General features: G+C 41.5%; 2 protein-coding genes across 2 annotated transcripts; one reads left to right on the top strand and one right to left on the bottom strand.

The window, feature by feature from the left end:
- Positions 1-533: 533 nt before the first annotated feature.
- LOC140940203 (E3 ubiquitin-protein ligase TRIM45-like) lies at positions 534-9,708 on the bottom strand. Its single transcript, XM_073389120.1, has 9 exons — positions 9,077-9,708; positions 7,194-7,530; positions 6,236-6,568; positions 5,158-5,343; positions 4,504-4,693; positions 3,653-3,831; positions 2,808-2,966; positions 1,819-1,959; positions 534-1,638 (listed from the first exon to the last, which is right to left on the bottom strand). The coding sequence occupies exons 1-9, from the start codon at positions 9,211-9,213 to the stop codon at positions 1,063-1,065; spliced, it is 2,238 nt and encodes a 745-aa protein (XP_073245221.1). The 5' UTR covers positions 9,214-9,708; the 3' UTR covers positions 534-1,062.
- Positions 9,709-10,653: 945 nt separating this feature from the next.
- LOC140940200 (E3 ubiquitin-protein ligase TRIM71-like) lies at positions 10,654-16,436 on the top strand. The gene is made up of 4 exons (XM_073389116.1): positions 10,654-11,746; positions 13,515-13,735; positions 14,261-15,197; positions 15,896-16,436. The coding sequence occupies exons 1-4, from the start codon at positions 11,179-11,181 to the stop codon at positions 16,420-16,422; spliced, it is 2,253 nt and encodes a 750-aa protein (XP_073245217.1). The 5' UTR covers positions 10,654-11,178; the 3' UTR covers positions 16,423-16,436.
- The last annotated feature ends 1,559 nt before the right edge of the window (positions 16,437-17,995 follow it).

A 17,995-nucleotide genomic window follows, 5' to 3' on the forward strand; every position in this document is an offset into this window, starting at 1 on the left:
TGTTATTAGGGGGATCACTTCAGTGAAGTAACATTCAAAGGGGGGATCGGCTGAATTTCACCTTGTTTAGCCCCAAATCCTCCGCGCCCCCTCCCCACCCCCAGGCGATAAATAATGACCGGTCCCTTAGGGCACTTTTTATTTGTCAGAACGGACCGGCTAGACCATTCTCGTAATTTTAGAGCCGGTCCTGAAGGTGTCCGTCTTAGAGAGAGTTGACTGTATTTCCAAATTTTATCGCCATCGTTACTTCCTTCCCGTAAGCGTGAAAAAGGGCAGGATTTCAGCACATTACATGGAAATTTCCCACTAACGTAATCGTCTGATTCTTTTTAAAGGGAGAGTCAGGTGAGAGGGGGTGATGAGCTCCACGCTAGATCTAGAGCGATCTAGCGCCCAGTTTCTTAAGCTGAGAATAAAAGTAATACTAGACTGAAAGAAACACAACAGGCACACTTTAGAATTCAGATCCAATCATTTCACTCTCATATACCATTGAATAAGACAACTTTCAGACGCTGTAACAGACATTTTATTGATTCATTTACATTTGTCTTCCAAAGACTGTTTTCTAAAACTCTACAATTGTAATCTTGTTCTCCACCCTTGTCTCATTTCATTAATAGTTAAGAGTGGTTTACATGCGACTTACAAGTGGCTTGGGGAATGGAACGCTCACGGGAGAGGGGAAAAACGGTAAAAAACGAAAAACAAAAAAACAAGAGGGGAAGTCTATTTTCACGCCTTGCATGTTATAAACATGTCCTGATCGGCTGATTTTCTTGGATTATCGCATTGCGGTCTTATGTAGTTGTTGGGTTATTTATTATTAAGACATTGACTCCACCTAGTGACCACCTAATTTACGACATTCTCAAGTAAACCTTATTTTGAAAACTATTTAAAAAATAGTATCTCCAGCTGTGAATATGGATTTTTCCCTTGAAAATGAGGACCAAATTTAGGAAATTTCTCAAGTTTTGCCTGCCGTTTTCTATGCTTCAGCTGCAAACGCTTGTCTAATTTCACCACCTCACTGGCCTCAGACGCACGTCCCTCCTATTAGAATACTTGTATTTTATGATGTCCTCTGTCTGCTACAACGATATTACCGTGCCTTGAGATAGCAAGGCCAGTCGGCTTGCCAAAGACACCGCCATTTTTAGTCTCTGTGTCACCAAGCTTCTTGATAAACACCCCATCTGAATCAAGGATCTGAACGTCAAGGTTCTTCAAGTCCGCGACAGCAATGTGCCCCTCGGAATCTATCGCAATGCCTGCTGGGCAGCTAAGTTGGCCATTGTTACTTCCCTTCTCTCCAAATTTGGCAAGAAACTCTCCTTCACTGTTGAACTTTTGTACTCGGAAATTTCCAGCATCCGACACAAAAATGTCGTCGTTTTGATCGACGGCGATATGTCGTGGGCAATTGAATTTGCCTTCGCCATCTCCGTACACGCCGAAATGCATAATCGCTTGGCCTTCGGAGTCAAAGATGTGAATTCGGTGATTGTCGCGTTCGGCGACTATAACCCGACCATTTGAATCCAAGGCGAGACCACAGGGACCTTTAAGCTGGCCGAGACCGGTACCTTTAGAGCCAAACTTTCTTACGAACTGGCCATCGTTTGTAAAAACCTGTGGGGTCAAATAACTCAACAGATCAAGACAAGGAAGATTAAGTACTATTAAATGGGTAGTGTGATTGGTATAAATTAAAATAATTAGCTAGGTGTCATCTGTTTCTCAACTAAAATTGGACAAATTGTATATTGATTCTACTTTTAAGGGTTTCTACTCAGTAAAGCATCCGCTTACTTGAATTCTATGGTTGCCGTGATCTGCCACAAAAATATGTCCGCTTTCACTCATGCACACTCCAGCTGGGTACCAGATCTGCCCATCTGCTTTTCCCCGCGTGCCGAACTGGTGCAAAAGGCGTCCATTGGTGTCAAAAATCTTAGGTAAAAAGAAGTTAGAATTATTTTTTTGTTCTCTATCTTTATTCTCAGTAAAATAGGAATAAACGACTGTTTGACTATGACAATTGACGGATTGAAACGCACCAATGACATTACGAGTCTTCTTGGCCAATAACATCACGGCTTAACTGACAGACGACCAATAACATCGCGACTTAATTTACCAATCAAGTCAATAACCAGAGTTTAATACCATCAACTGACGTGATAGTACTCTCTTTGACTCTGAAGATGACTACCGCGCAGGTTGTCGAAACGTCAGTCACTGTAAACAACAACAGTCATATTCTAGACTACGTTCATTCGGAAGATCATACTCAACCTATTTATGAAATGACTTCTGGATTCAAACCTTTCGCAGTTTTAATACATGTCAAGCTTACCAGCTTTCAACCTTCAGTACCCGGCTTTTCAAGTATAAAATTTTACACAAATACTTACGCCTCTTTAACCAATCAGAATGCGAGATTTGGTTTTATACTAAACTTATTTAATTGCCAACCCCGGAAACTATAAGGAGAATGGGTACAAGCTTTCGGTGCAAAGATTTCTGGGATCTTGGTGGACAAACGTTACTTTTAATTGGTTAATGGTTGCCTTGATTACCATCGTCCAATCCTAACTAACGCTTGCCCACCCAAACAATCCCAGAAACCACTGTACCCAAAGCCTGGACCTATTCTCCCTAGAGTTTCAGAAGTGGGGAATTCTCACTAGTCTGAAATGTCACTCGTCTCTTTGCCCCACCCCCCCCCCCCAACGGGCGCTCGTTGGTGGTGGGGGGGGGGGGGGAGGGACGGATGACATTTCAGACTAAATTGTCACCTGAATGTGATGATTATGATGGTCTGAGACGACATACAGCCCGTTAGGATCAGCGGCAACTCCCCAAGGCTCGTAAGACTCGTCATTGCTGTTATCGCTGTTGGGAGTAAACCTTAGCAACACTGGTCCAATTTTGGTACAGTCTATACCTGAAGTAACCTGTGAAAACAGAAAGGTACTGCCACTATAAGAAAACAAAAGGAGAAAACCTGTATCTTAAGACTATGTGATTTTGAGCTCCCTTGACGCGATAAAATCACATAAAACATATTCAGGAGGGAAAACAAACACTAGGCTTATGAAGCTAAAAATTTAGTCCTAAGAAACATTTAGATAAAAAAACACGAGAGTGACTTATATATCTCTTTATAGCTTATTGCGATTAGCTGAATAAACGTGTATGGAATAACTACGTTATAAATAGCACCGACCAGTTGAAAATTCGTGCGTTTAGTTGTTCCGTTCCCACGGAGCCACAGGAGTACAAAATTTATACGCTTAGCCGTTCAAAGTTCCGTGTGAACAGAGCAAAAATATTGTGCGTGGTCCCGTGTGAACGAAGTTTCTGGTCCAGTTTTTCAGCCGGTCGAAAATTCGTCCAATCGGTGTGGACATAGCCTGCATCTTGCCTAGTACTTAGGTCTCATTACTCCGCGCGGCCAAAGCGTTTCGGGTCACGTGGTCCAAGCGTCGCCTCGGATATGTCACCGAAGTGAATTGACTATTTTGACCTTAATTACGTTGCCCTGGACAATACGTCAAGTAATCAGTACTAAAACGTTATACGATAAAAATCTCAGCTAAAATTGGGAAGCTAATAGAACAAAACCCAACACAAGACAAACCTGAAGGTCAAATGGACTGCCTTGAATGGATTTTCCTCGCGCATGTACGGTGATCTGGTGTTCTCCCTTGGAGACTGGGGTAAAGGAAGCCGTGTAAGTGCCATCACTGTTGTCTTCTACAACGGCTGTGATTGGTGAACCGTTTGGACAATGAAGTTTGACTGACAGTAAGTCTCCACCTACAAAAGAAAAATGCATTTGGATCAGTAACAAGGTTAATTAAAATCAAATAACTTAGTTACGTGAGGCATTTTGCCACTTAAGAAACGAGAATGGACTTGAGCCGAAATGTGTCCCGCGATTGTTTCTGGAATCGTTACGCACTAGGGACTCGCCCGTCAATTTTTTTAACTGTCCCGAATAACAGTCCCAGAAGTCTTTACGAACGTTAACTCGAACCAGTCTCCTTCTCGTTTCTAAAGTGGCGAATAAAGTGAATCTTCGAGGCGCAAAGTGGCGATGACTACCATTCTTAAGTAGGACTATCACTCTTAAAGTAGGAGTTATTTGAACTAGAGAATTGCATCATTACCCAGGGTAGAACCGGGTGTGTGAAGGCGTACGCCTTGAGCAAGAAAGGAGACTTCTCCTCTTGACTAGAGGAAATGAATTCTCTGTGAGCGTACTGGGAATAATTTGTGAGAGAATAATTTGGAGAATTGCTTCATTACCCAGAGTGGAAACGGGTGTGTGAAGCGGCACACTGCGCGCACACCTTAAGCAAGTTAGGAGGCATCTTCTCTTGACTAGAGGAAATGAATTCTCTGTAAACGCCGTGAGAATAATTTCCTAAGTAGCCTTAACGTGTTTTCATTTGATAGTAAGATTTCTTTTCTTTTTTTATCACATACCAGTCACACAAGGCTCTCCGTTTCTGTCTTTTGCTGTAATCTTGAAAGTTGACTTGTGTCCAACCTTGCCCTTAGACAAACCAGGACCCTCTGCGCATGTCAGCATAGGGAACAGGTAACTAGTGGATACCGTCCCAAGTTTAGCTACGACTTTGGAAAGCTCCTCATCATTAGATGAGAACTCGATGACCTGAGGACGAAAGAATGGGTTCAACACATATTATATTGGCTTCCTTTCTGTATCAAAGGTAAAAAACACTTTACGTTCTTGTTCCCCAAGTCAAAATTCTATAAAATCAGTGTCATGGTCTATAGCACTCGCAAAAATAGATTCTCAGATCACGCGCACAGAATTTTCAGCACGCGTTTTGCCAATTAAACTCCAGTTAGTCCCCTTCTCTTTGTCGCCTTTTATAAGTAAGGATGACAGCTTCCCAGTTCTATTTCAAACATTTTTCTTTGCATCTTAAAGATATAAATGTTTCAAAGTAACGAAACATTAAGTTTAGAGGTTATCAAGGAAATGTTTTCAACTATATTATCTTTAAATTTGGAATTTACACTGATTTCCCCCTATTCTTTTTTTATCTTCTAATAATATCTGCCTCGTTTTTTTAGTTGCTGGACTGATTAAGTTAGGGTCATGCGCAGTACCTCGTTATCCTCAGGTTCACATTGTGATTCGTGATTATTCAGGTTCTGAAGTCTGCTGACCATCTGCGGCTTCACCAGCATAATCTCAGCCTCATTTCCGTACCTTAGTACATTTTCAGTGAATTCACAGCTGCTAAGCAGGTTTGAAAGGTCCAGTTCCAGTATTTTCTGTTGACTTGTTAAAACCTAAAAATCATAGAAAGTTTGGGTTTTAGTATTGGCTTGCAGTTACTTGCTGACTCGCTGCAGCACTTACCCACTTGATTTTTGTTTGAAGATTTTCTAAATAAGGAGTACCGTATTGTGTGTTTGAGTACTCTTATTGTACGCCTTCTGTTATTCACTGAATATAACGTTAACTCGCATATGCGGCAATTTAAAGGTGTTATTAAACGCCTAAACGTAACGTGGTTCTTTGGCAAAATGTATTAAACAAGGAAATGTTTTACCCCACACCCCATAGATCTAAAAAGGACGCTATTAGGGTTATCCCTAGGCTCAGTCTCCAGCCTTGGGTGTCTCGATGCGCCCGCGGTACTCCCCACCCGACCCTGACCGACCCGACCCTGGTGGGGAGTACCGCGGGCGCATCGAGACACCCAAGGCTGGAGGCTGAGCCTAGGATATCCACAGCATTGTGCGTTGCTAGTATTTATTGTACACGCTTGATGAAACGAGGTAATTTGAAGCAATGTTTTTTACTTCAGAAACAAGATCATGAAATGAGGATGATTTGAACTGCCAAAATACAAATTTAAATGAAGATATTATCGTCGCAGTTTAATAGAAATTGCAGATTAATTAACCCGAGGCTTCAACGAGATTGGAACCCATAGCATCTGCGTTAGCACTGCATTGCTCTACCGAAAACCGAGCTATGAAGGCCCACACCTTGGGAGAGGGCCGGACCATTTGCTGAGTTCATTTTAACCCGTGAAAAGGGTGAAACATGAAATGAAGATGATGCGTACGGCGAAAATACGAAATTAAATGAAGATCTGATCGTTGCAGTGGTAAAAACCATTTAAACAATTCTCATGTCAGCCACTATGAGACAAACGACGTCCTATCACTTTACCTCTTCCTTGGAGTCTGATATGCTCTCCAGTTGATCAATCAGCTCTCTTTCTTGTTTCTCAAGTTCTCGAATGTGATTTTGGATTGTGTTACGAATGGTATTCCTCACAACCTCCACTCTTTCCCTAAGATCACGTGTCACGTCATGCACTTCCTCAACAGCCGCCCGCAACACTGGAATCTTGCGCTTTGTCTTGTCTTGCAGAGCTGCGATTGTGGACCGATATTTCTTCACAGCTTCCCTTAGATCTACATACATGTGTTCTCTGTGTTCGTAAATGGCACAGTCGCGACAAATGGCTTCGTCGCATGTCTCACAGAAATATTTCAGAACCTGAGAAGCCAATCAAATACAAGAAAGGTGTCAAATACCATGTACAGGTGCAAGCATTGCCCCCCGGGGGGGGCGGGGGGGCACTACCTTATTTGGCCTAGAAGGGTAAGATCCGCCGAACAGGGTTTGGTTTTCAGGGTCTTGAGTCTTACACAGGTTAAACAATTTCACTATTTAGTGTCTTGAACAGTGTGTCTTTCAAACTGGTCCCCAGGGTTTTTCCCTTAGAAATTGAGAGGGGTGCCCTCAGTACAAGATTAGGGAGCTTAAGCAACGACGACGGCGACGGCATCAAGAACGGCAAAAAAGCAATAGGTTTCAGGATTGGCAAAACAACAGCTCTGCACGTGCATCACACTTTTTTTGTACATTTCTTTGCAGTCACTGCATGACTACGACGTGTTTTCTGCAACACCAGACAAAGGATTTCTTTTTCTTTTCCTCAACTTCGATACAGTCTTTTAGAATTTAACTCCAGAGAAAATTGCCAACATTTGATAAATTGAACGAAATGGAATAAGCGCGATCAAGTTTGAAGCAGCGAGACTTCACTTTTTAAGTGACGTTTTCGTAGCCGTCGCCGTCGCTGTTGCTTAGGCTCTCTAATAAAGAATTGATGACGAACCTCTCGAGGATGTACCGAGCAAAATGATGGACACCGAATGATATCCTTAACTTCATTGGCCTGAATCTCGTCGAATGATAAAATCCTGTGGTCTATCGTTTGTCGAATTCTCTTGTGAGCAAACACGCAGTTTGTACAGAGGTTTTCCACACAGTCCAGGCAGCGCGCTGTGGCCTGGGAGCTATCTTCGCAGTTGGTACACTTAGTAGGATTCTGAACCGCTAGCACGGTCAGCATATTGTTGATGAAGAAGTTGAGCGGAAACGCCTCGATTCCTTTGGCGGGAACTGGGACGAGAAGCTGGCATATTGAGCACTCGAGAGTCCGATCTTGAGATCTGCATAGGATTGACAGACATAGAAATCATTTCATGTTAATCATGACCACATCTAACATAAACTAAGTGATGCACATTAAATGTACATGAAAGTAATCTTACTGAATCATATTTGTTTGCCCTACTCTGCTTTGACGGACAACTCTCGGATTGAAATGGGTGCCTTCGTTCAACAGTCATTTTCTTTCACTTTCCACAAGGCGAACACTTTTCTAAGAAGAACAGTTAAGACTAAGCCATTGCAAAGGTGTCCTACTGTCTGAGAAATAATTGACCGCTGATAAAATTCCAGAGATTTGATGAACTTAATAATTAATAATAATAATAATAATAATAATAATAATAATAATAATAATAGGAATAATAATAATAGTAACAATAACAACAATTATTATTCTTTAATCATCCTCTCCCCTTATGTGGCTTTTCAGGGATAATGAAAAGAATAATTTAAATAGAACATAACATGGTTAAAAATCCCAACCGGTAGGAGGCGAACCAGTTGGCTGTTTTCAAAGCGTGCCCGAGGATTTAAACTCGTGACTACCGAAAGCAAATCAAGCTAGCGGTTTGGGAGGGACTTGAACTCTGGGTATCCGGATTACAAGTCCAGCGCTCTAAACGCTCGGTAGTACTTGAGTAAAGCAATTATTTCAACTGCGGTTGTTCGTAGATATACGAATGATCACAGACTACTCCGCACTACTTCCTCGTTCGTGTGGACGTGTTAGGCTTGTGCCTAGACTTGCCACAAGTCGACTGCGTGAGCGATGGGTGAGAGAGTCTAGCTCTTGCGTGTACCAATTGACGCTTTTGGCGCCAGATAACGCGCCTTGCGAGTATTAGCAAAAGAGGATTAAAATGAAAATATAACGCCTGTTTTTTATTTTATCTGGGTTATATATTATGACTATGCAGATTTTGATAGCTACTTTTGCCTTGAAAGTATTGTGGTAGTCCTTTCTTAACCCCTTGACAAGACCTACTTGTAACTAACGAGAAGAGTATCAGTGAATTTGGTGATAGGTCACCAATTTGCTCATACCCCGTTTTGCTCGAAACGAAAAATTTTTCAGTGCAAATTCAATAGCAGTTCTTATGAAAATTGACATTTTCTATACTTTTGTTTTGTTCACTCTATAGGCAAACTACCTTTAAATCTAGTGTGCATATACCGTAAGCTGTGATCCCTCAGGTACCCGTAAAAAAATCACTGAACTGTTTAAATCTTTAAAAATTCAAAACAACCATTGATCCCAAACTTTCTTTTCGTAAGAATTAACACCAATGGATCGTAATTTTCTATGATAAACTTTTTTCCTGGAGAGGAATAATCCAAAGTTAAGGTATTTTAAAAGCGTTTGAAATATTAAAGTGAGAATTTACGTTCACATAGAAAATCACTGTTACAAAATATACAATACATATATGATACAGCTGTAAGACACTATAATCGTTTTTTGTTCGAAAATTATTCCTCCTTCTCCTTAAGTTAAACAGGAATTTGAATGAAAACGGCTTTTAAGCAGAAAATAATAAAAACTACCTTATATTAGAATCCAGACAGTTCTGGCAGAATGAGTGAAGACATGGCAAGACCTTTGGATTCTTGTACGTCTCCTTACAAATTCCACACGTTAGCTCATAATGATCGGTGATTTTGTTCACTGGCACGGAGCCCATGGCGCAAATGCCTTTACAAGGCCGGGATTCACATGAAAAAACAATACGCCGTTCAAAACGGGAAATTTCTCGTGTAATTTCTTTTTACCGCACGCGATGCCGTTAGAATCGGCTTCAGTCAACGCCTTGACAGGTTGATTTCATGTTGTGTCGTGAATTTTGATTGGCTAGGAGCTGGTATGTGATGTAATGCCCGTTTGTGATAGATCACATTGTTTAGGCTTTGATTGACATCCATGGAAATAATATAACAAGAAAACAATTTTGGCCTTTGGGTTTTTAGCGAGATTAAACTGAGAGGATGAGTTGTACTGGGGATTGGTTTCTTGAACTACTTTCAAAGACTACCTGGGGCACAAAAGTGATCTAATTTGCTTGTCATCAAGCGTAACACGTCTCCTCCCCTCTTCTCCACCCCTAATGAATGACACTTGTAAACCAGCAGAACCATGATAGTTCAGCTCTTTGTAGCGCCAGAAGGAAAGTGTTTTTTAAACTTTCAGCGTTTATAGTTTTCCTTAATAACATGGCCCCAAATTTCTGGATTGTCTCTCTCGTTTTTTAAACCCCTAACGATTTCTTCAATGGCGTGCTGAATTTTGCCTGGTCTATAAATACTTTATAATCCCTATGAAGAGTAAACACCATGCTCATTGAACCATACGCTGCCTTTCACTCAATTTTGCATGTACAGCCACAGCTGCTGACCAATCATAGCATGATAATGAGCTAACACGTGACTGGAGCGAAATAATAATTTCCACCAGGGAAGAGCGCGCACCAATGGTTTTCCTGCCAAAAACTACAGCAGTCTAATAGGTTTATTGTTTTCCCGCTAAGACTGACAGAAAGTAAAAACCCTTGTGTAGGAGGTCTTTTTGTTGTACAGATGATGCGTGACATGTTTCTGAAATTCTCCTTGTTTATGTTTTCCCGCCAAAACAGAAAACTCCATCCGTGGATTCTTTTCCCGCCAAAACTGATACTGAAAAAGAGACGACCATGAAAGCTACGGGTAAACGAAGACGAGCAGCCAGAGGTGAAATAAAAATCTTAACGCAGAGAAAAAAATATTTCCTTTACTTAAAACTCTGTCCCATAGCTCTTCACAATTATTTGTTTTGCATGAGTGGAAAAAGAATAATAAAAGTGGCTACTGCCCTATGTTTTAACCTTGGTAAATTATGTTCAGTCGTCAAGAATTCTTTTGAACTTTTAGCAAAATGGCGCTAATTGTCATCACCGTTGTCTAAGTGAAGTGCTGTGATAAGAGAAATGAGTTTTGGTCGTCAGGTTTGTATGCCTAATGAAACGGACACCGTGCAGTGTGCGTTTCCCTTGGTCGTTTTTTTCTTCCAGGGGTTCGCACCCGAAGAATTTCTTCAAACGCCTTAAATAAAATAACGACCGGTACCAGTTAATCTTTTGTTCTTAAGTCTGTAAGCAACCTCGTAAATTGGAATATCTGCTGACTCTAAAATGACTCAGTAACTGATGACAAGGATTTTAGATAAGGGTCACAAATGATCTAAAATCAATGAAAGCAGATCTCCCGATGTGTCCCTCAAGAATTAACTCAAGTTAAGATGCAAGTCTGAGAGTAAATCACCGCAAGAGTTGGTTCCAAGTCGGTTAAGCAGGTCAAGCGTAGATCACCCCTCCCAGCAAACAACAAAGAAGAATTTCTGTTTTTCATCTTCCTCTTTTTGGGTTAAGCATGAGGTTATGAAATTGAACGCCGCGTGAAATTAACCATAAGGTTGGCCGTTTTCACGCGATTTTGCTTCCGACAAAAGATCAGATAAGTCCAACAGTAGAAACAAAAAACAATTAAAGTTTCATGAAAGTACCTCATGGTGAAAAAACTCAAGAGCGCAAAGCATGAAGCGGAAAGGAGCTGATTAAAAAATTATTCCTTTCAGTCAGGGCGTAAGGGCCGTGAAGTGAAAATCATTTCCACAAACAATGGCAACAGTGAAAGACGAGAAATATTCACCTCAGTCGCTAGAGTGCCCCATCTGCAAGAATATTTTCAACGACCCAAAGATCTTATCATGTCTTCACTCGTTTTGTCGCAAGTGCCTGGAGAGCTACGATGTGATCGGCGCGGGCACCAACTCAATCGTTTGTCCCCTCTGTCGAAAGCTGACTGCAATTCCAGTGGGGGGAGCCCAGATTCTACCCAGCAACTTTCTGCTGACAAACGCACTGGATCACTTGTCCGTAAAATCAAGCAAGGAGTATACACTACACTGCACAAACTGCGAGGACGAGGCAGCAGCAACGTCTCGATGCTTGGATTGCGCCGAGTTTCTGTGCTCGAACTGCGTTTTGGCTCACCGACGAATACGAGTAACCAAGGACCATCGTATCCTGTCGCTTGACACGCTTCAGGCCGATAAACAGACGCTTCATCGTCCGTCTTTCTGTACTCAGCACGCAGACGAGATGTTCATGTTTTATTGCGTGCCCTGTGACTGCTTGATCTGCCGCGAATGCACGATTCTTGACCATCGTGGACATAAGTATGCAGGTAAGGCCTTAAAAGCAAGAATAGTCAAACTTTGCAGAAGCGTATATAGCGCGTAAAGATCAGGTACTTAAGATATCGATATGGTTTCGAATGTAGCCGCTAAGCGTACGAGTACCATTGATGAAAAAGATCAATAAAACACTACGTAATTCTCTGTCACAGCTAACAGGACCCCGCCAATGAAAAAAGATGAGACTGGTGGTTAGGTAAGAGCGATAATTTTTCCTATTGCTGGCCGATACAGTAAAATTCAAAGGCGTAAAATTCCAACTTTACAAAATGTTATCCTTCATCTCCGTTTGGCACTGATTTTTCAGCTTGCATGGCCCTGCGCGAGTAGAGATCCAGTGGAAAGAGACTTCAACTGAGTGATCTGCTCTCACTAGCTGTCCATACAGTGAACTGTCATTTTTTCAGCAAAAGCATTTTTCTCTTATTACCGCACAAAATACTAAGCTGGTTTCAAGGAGCGAACAAAACACAAACACTAAGCTTGCTTTGAGACAAGGTAATGATAATAGCATTGCAAACTAAGAAGAATAATGCATTTTTTGGGGAGCAAATTTGCAAAGACTGGGAAAAAAATGATAAAGCTTGTCATGCACTTTTCTACTATGGTTTGTTGTCAAATGTTCATGTAAAGAGAGAAAGCTCAAGCAGTACAGAGGCGGACCAGTTATTAACTCTAGACTCAGGAGAGATTCAAAAAACAAGCAAACAGAATTTCCTCTTTTTTAACCGCTCACCACTAGATCGTAGGTTTGCCGTTCATGTCAAAAGGAAATCATGTTTAACATTTTTTATGAAGAGACTTGTTGTAAAATCTATTTAACCGCCAAAGCAAAAAAAAATAAGATAGATGGGCATTTTGGCGACTTGTGCTACGTTTCAAGACTGGAATCTGATTTAGGGCTTGAAGGCGCGGGATTCGAAGTGGTTTTAAGTTAAAGCAAGCATACTGCGACAGTCCATACAAAGAACAAAAACACAGTAGAATATTCGTGAACATAACCTTAACAGGTTCTGAAATCAAAGTGACTTGGTTAGATGAAAAGAGTACCTGTAATTGGAGCAAGTGGCACAAAGCTTAAAGAAAATAGGTGAAAAACAGGTGTGAGATATTGCTTTGAACGATCACCGACGTTCTCTGTTTTGTAGACTCTGCACTTCTTTGGTTATTTTCTTGCTAACTAAAAATTCGCTTTCATCACCAGAGGTGTTATTTAGGTAACTGGTAAATGTAAAGAAATTGATAACTCTGACGTTTCGAGCGATAATTAAGTTGTTTGAGTAAATTTAAGGACCTCAAAGAATTGTGGGTTGTGTGGAATTTACTTAGTGGGGCCCCGTGAGTGGAGGAGCTTAGGGTTAGGGTTAGGAAAATCTTTGTTGATTTGTTAACTTATGGCCTGCATGGGCGTGTCACAAGTCCCCCTTGCTCCCCCGGCCTGCAACGTCGAACGTCTACCACTCATTCTAGAGCTCGGGTTAGTCTCCTTTGCAGCGACTCGGACCGGAGTCACGCAAGCTCCCCGCCCCCACGCGCTAGGGCTCAGTCCACAAGAATGCAAACATTTTAAAACCCCAATCGGTGTCTCTTCTACATGAAACCAGGGTAACCGTATCTTTTTAAACCCCTCTCCCCAGAGGTTTTTTTTTGCAGAAGAAGCCGGATATTTTCGAAGTTAGTAAGGTGTGTGGTTTCAGGCCGTCCGCTTCGTGTGACGGGTCTAAGCCTTTCATCACTCATCCTGAGACTCTTTTTTAGGTCTAAAGGAAGCGTTAGAAGAACGAAAAGTACTCATCGATGACCGTCTGAATTTCTGCATTGAAAGAAAGATTCCCCCGGTCCAAGATGCCGTGCATGAGGTCAAGGCCATGGCCGCTAAGCTGCGCGCACGCGCAGAAGCCGTTAAAAGTGAGATCAGTGCCACGGCGGAGGAATGCGTCAAACGAATCGTCAGCCGAAAGCAAGAAATACTGGCAAGGGTAAATTACTCAATTACAATGGTTCTATAAAGAGTTATCCTCAGGTTGTCTGTCTCGGTTTTGGAGAATAAACAGTTAATTATGTTTATTGGGTTTTCAATTTCAAAACCACTTCTTCTTTCTTTCTTCTCGATGTCCGGAACTCAATAAGGGACATTCCATTAAATTATTTTGATATATATACACACCCCCTCCCCAAGAGGTGGGATTTTTTGTGGGTAGCCTCGAAAGTTACTGCTGAGGGGGTTGCTTCGGCACCTTTAATATTCGGATTATTTCTGAGGGGTACGGAAAAAATCTCTTTTCTTGAAGGGCTAAAGAAAAAGGGAGGAGTTTCTAAGAGGTTGGAGGATCTTGTCGCTATTTTTTTTGTCTTAGGGGGTAAAAGTCGAGTTACCTCATTTATAGCGCCGCCGGGGGTGTCGAAATTAAACGGAACGGCCATGAGTACGGTTGTTTTTTTTTTGCCTTATTTAAGCTTCCAAAAGAACGATCTCGAACCGTTAATTTTCTTGCTTCTTTCAGGTCGACGCCCTAGAACAAGAAAAAGAGGCTGTACTCCGTAACCAACAGGGTCAACTCGAGACTGAACTCTTCAAGTACACGAGCTCACGTGACTTTGTAGAGAACGTTCTTCTGCATGGAAACGAAGTGGAAATTATCCAGCTTCGCCAGCTGATGCTTGATCGCTTGGAAGAACTCAACGCTATAAAGTTGGATTACAAAGAACCGGAAGAAAACGATGTTGTAGATTACATACTCAACATGGAATCAGTAGAAAAAGTCGCGACAACGATGGGCCGCGTGACATCTAGTGTGACGTTTAGTGCTTTGTGTAACGCTAGGGGCCTCGGTATAAAGTCTGGAAAAGTAGGAGTGGAGTCGTCCTTTGTAGTCGAGTTGAAAGATCGCTTTGGGAATACATCGGTTGAAGGCGATCACTCCTGCCCGGTGCAAGTAAAAGTACAAGCTCCTGAGGGTTTCTTCGTCGGGAATAAAGTCACGAATAATGGGGATGGAAGCATGAGAGTGCGTTACACTCCTGTCACGCATGGCAAGCACCTTGTTCACGTGGCAGTCCGTGGGCGAGAGATTGAGGGAAGCCCTTTTACCGTTAACGTATTCGAAGGAATCGATTACCAAAAGGTTGGCCCGATATTCATGAAGATTGGTTCTCAGGGAACGAAGAGCGGCGAATTCAAGCAACCGTGCTCCGTAGTAACAGACAAAGAGGGACATATATACGTCACAGACTTTGTCAACTGCCGAGTTCAAAAATTTGACGCGCTTGGAAAACATCTCTTGGATTTTGGGTCTCGCGGAAGCAAAGATGGTCAGTTTCAGAATCCTTGTGGTATCTTGGTTGACGCTAATGGCATAATCATCGTATCAGACTGGGATAATCATCGCGTGCAACTGTTTAGTCCTGAGGGAAAATTTATTGGCAAGTTTGGATCTAAAGGTAGGGTTCTTAGCGCCGGTTTTCTATTTAAGGTGGTCGGGACAGGACACCAAACAGCGTAAGTGAATCACGTTTGAAGCTTACCGTACTGACAACTATTCAACCTCACTATTACGGACGGTACAGGTGGTCTAAAGTCATACATTTCCCATCACTATATTTCAAACACCTTGTAGTAGGCGCAACCTGGTCCCAAAAGCCCTGGTAACGAGGTTGTAGCAGGCGTTGTTTTTTTAGGGTAAAGGGAGAAATTTCGAGGGTTCACGAGGGGAGAAAACGGAGAGGAGGCCTCCTCTTCCCTTTGCGTGTTCCCCTCGCGCGCTGTATAAAGAACTAATAAACAACGAACTGGCGCCTGCCAAGGAGGCTAACACATTTATAGTTCGGCCAACTATTTAGCTCTCTCTCTTTTTGTGTGCAATCAAACCTCGTTGATACGGGCACTTAAGTTAACAACACAGGGTTTTCACTTTACAGAGGTGTCTGTATTATAGATATTAGTATTGCAGGACTTAATGGTATTTAATTTGGACAAAGAGAGATCTTCGCGTCATGCGTAAAGTACAAGTCTGTAGGTAGACCAAGGGAACTCTTTCTTTTCCACTGCAAATGTAGTGTATTGTAGGATCAAAACGTTTACAAACAGGATTAACAAAAACTCACTTGTAACTAATCACTGGATTTATCTGACATTTTAGGATCCGAGGACGGCAAACTGAATCACCCTGCTGGTTTAGCTCTGACCAAAGACGGCAACTTGCTGCTGGCCGATAAAGACAACCACAGAATACAAGTCTTCAAGATGGATGGGACCCACATCATGTCATATGGTTGTCATGGCAACGAAGACGGTCAACTCAACAGTCCGAACCACGTGACAGTAACAGACGATAACGGTTGCCTGGTAACTGATACTGAAAACAACCGAGTCGTAAAGTTTGACTGCAATGGGAAATTCGAGTTCAGTTTTGGGGGGAAAGGTAGCGATAATGGCCAGCTCGACCGTCCCGGGGGAATAACTGTAGATCCCGAGGGATTCATCATAGTGAGTGATTTTCAGAACCACCGAATACAGATCTTCCAGCCGAATGGCAGATTTTACGCCGCTTTTGGCAGCGAAGGTGACTCAGATGGTGAATTCAAGTTTCCGGGGGGTGTGGCACTTACAAAGGATGGACGAGTCATTGTTGCCGACAGGCATAACCACAGAGTCCAGGTCTTTTAAAGGGGTCAATCGGCTTTTTCCTTCAAGGTACCCTAAATTTTGGAAGAAAAATCGAAAAGGTCGCGAGAGAAGAGCAGCACATTTTCGGACTCGAACTGTAGACAGGTAACCAGTGGTAGAGCATCTTATAGTATCCAAGGTCGCTCATATTTTTTCCTTCCGAGCCACCTGGGTTTCTGACTTAAATAACATCTTTTTCATAGTTGTTGTTGTTGTTGCTGCTGCATAAGAAAGATAAAAAAAGGAGATTAGCATTATGCCATATGGCCTTCCGGCGTTTAGGTCTCGTTATTTTAAGCTCTGAAGGAGATATTTGTTAGTTTCCTTTTCCATGTTTTGTTTCTTTATCTCACTTTAATCTTCATTTTGGCCCTACTAGCCTTTTGACTAACTGCGGACAAGTGGAAATTGTAAATTATTATAAAATACGTTGTTGTTGATGTTGGTATTAGTAGTACAGACAAATGTAAAGAAAGGTTTTATTTTACCAAATGACAAAATAAGATTTATATTTGCTCACTGTGGCAACGCAACTTTTTTCGATTAACAAGTATTTTTTCAACATGACCATGATTCCATCTTTAAGCAGACGAAAATCTAATGCACAGTTATGATGTTAACTAATATTGTTGACTACCTTATAAACATACATTTAATGGAATCGGAGAAGAAATACGAAACAGATAGATTAGTGCTTTTTAAATACTATAATGCAAAACCAGGAGGAAAATGATATATGTTTAATACATGCTTAAAAATACCCCAATAAGATGTGACATCAAGAACGTGCATGCCATTGATGCTAAAATATACTGAGAATAGTACATAAAAAAGCTGAAATTGATAAACCAGTCTCTTTAGTAATACTGCAGTAGATATTGGTGCAATATGTATACTAGGGAAAAATGTAACCCCCTCTAACAAGACGAGGTGACGTCATGAGTGAAAACGTAAGACGACATCGGAACAAATTGACGCGAAGATCAGTGTTTTCTTTATTCAATTATATATAAGGTTTTTGAATTATTTTGCTCACCAAAGCCTTCTGCATGAGAAAGGCAATGCAACCAACTGAGGAATTTCTCAAAACACCTCTATCCCGTTGTCTAATACCGCGCGAAACTGAATTTAGCGGAAGAGCAGATAAGTGAACATTCTTAAGATCCTAACATAGCCCGGAATTTAAAGTATCCGGATAAATATAATTATATATATTTTCTTCGTATTCACAAATTTCAATATTTTAATATGTAAAATGAAACAGATGTATTTCAATGTAAAAAACGTAATAATTAAAGATCACATCACTAACGATCTTACATCATCCTTTTTACAGGAACTTTCGGGTTATCAAATAGTTTACATAATGGCGTCTCAAAACTAAAAATTATATTCATGAAAATAGGCCAAGCTCCACTCCTAACTGACAGAAGACAAGGTAATTGGTTGTCCTGAAAATTATGGCAAAAATATGGAACGATCTCGTGGAAATGGAATTTCGGGTAAAAGTCCAAACTGGCCAATCCTAAGCGCACTATGAACACTCTCTTCTTTTAAGCATTACGTTTAAAGT

Source organism: Porites lutea, chromosome 6 (genome assembly GCF_958299795.1).
Source record: "Porites lutea chromosome 6, jaPorLute2.1, whole genome shotgun sequence".
NCBI lineage: Eukaryota > Metazoa > Cnidaria > Anthozoa > Scleractinia > Poritidae > Porites > Porites lutea.

Coding starts and splice junctions, on each gene's coding strand:
- LOC140940200 (XM_073389116.1), top strand. CDS start 11,179: ATGGCAACAGTGAAAGACGAGAAATATTCACCTCAGTCGCTAGAGTGC. Junction 11,747..13,514: donor TCGTGGACATAAGTATGCAG/GTAAGGCCTTAA, acceptor ACTCTTTTTTAG/GTCTAAAGGAAGCGTTAGAA. Junction 15,198..15,895: donor TGGCAAGTTTGGATCTAAAG/GTAGGGTTCTTA, acceptor CTGACATTTTAG/GATCCGAGGACGGCAAACTG.
- LOC140940203 (XM_073389120.1), bottom strand. CDS start 9,213: ATGGGCTCCGTGCCAGTGAACAAAATCACCGATCATTATGAGCTAACG. Junction 2,967..3,652: donor GCAGTCCATTTGACCTTCAG/GTTTGTCTTGTG, acceptor CTGTTTTCACAG/GTTACTTCAGGTATAGACTG. Junction 1,639..1,818: donor ACGGCAACCATAGAATTCAA/GTAAGCGGATGC, acceptor TTGACCCCACAG/GTTTTTACAAACGATGGCCA.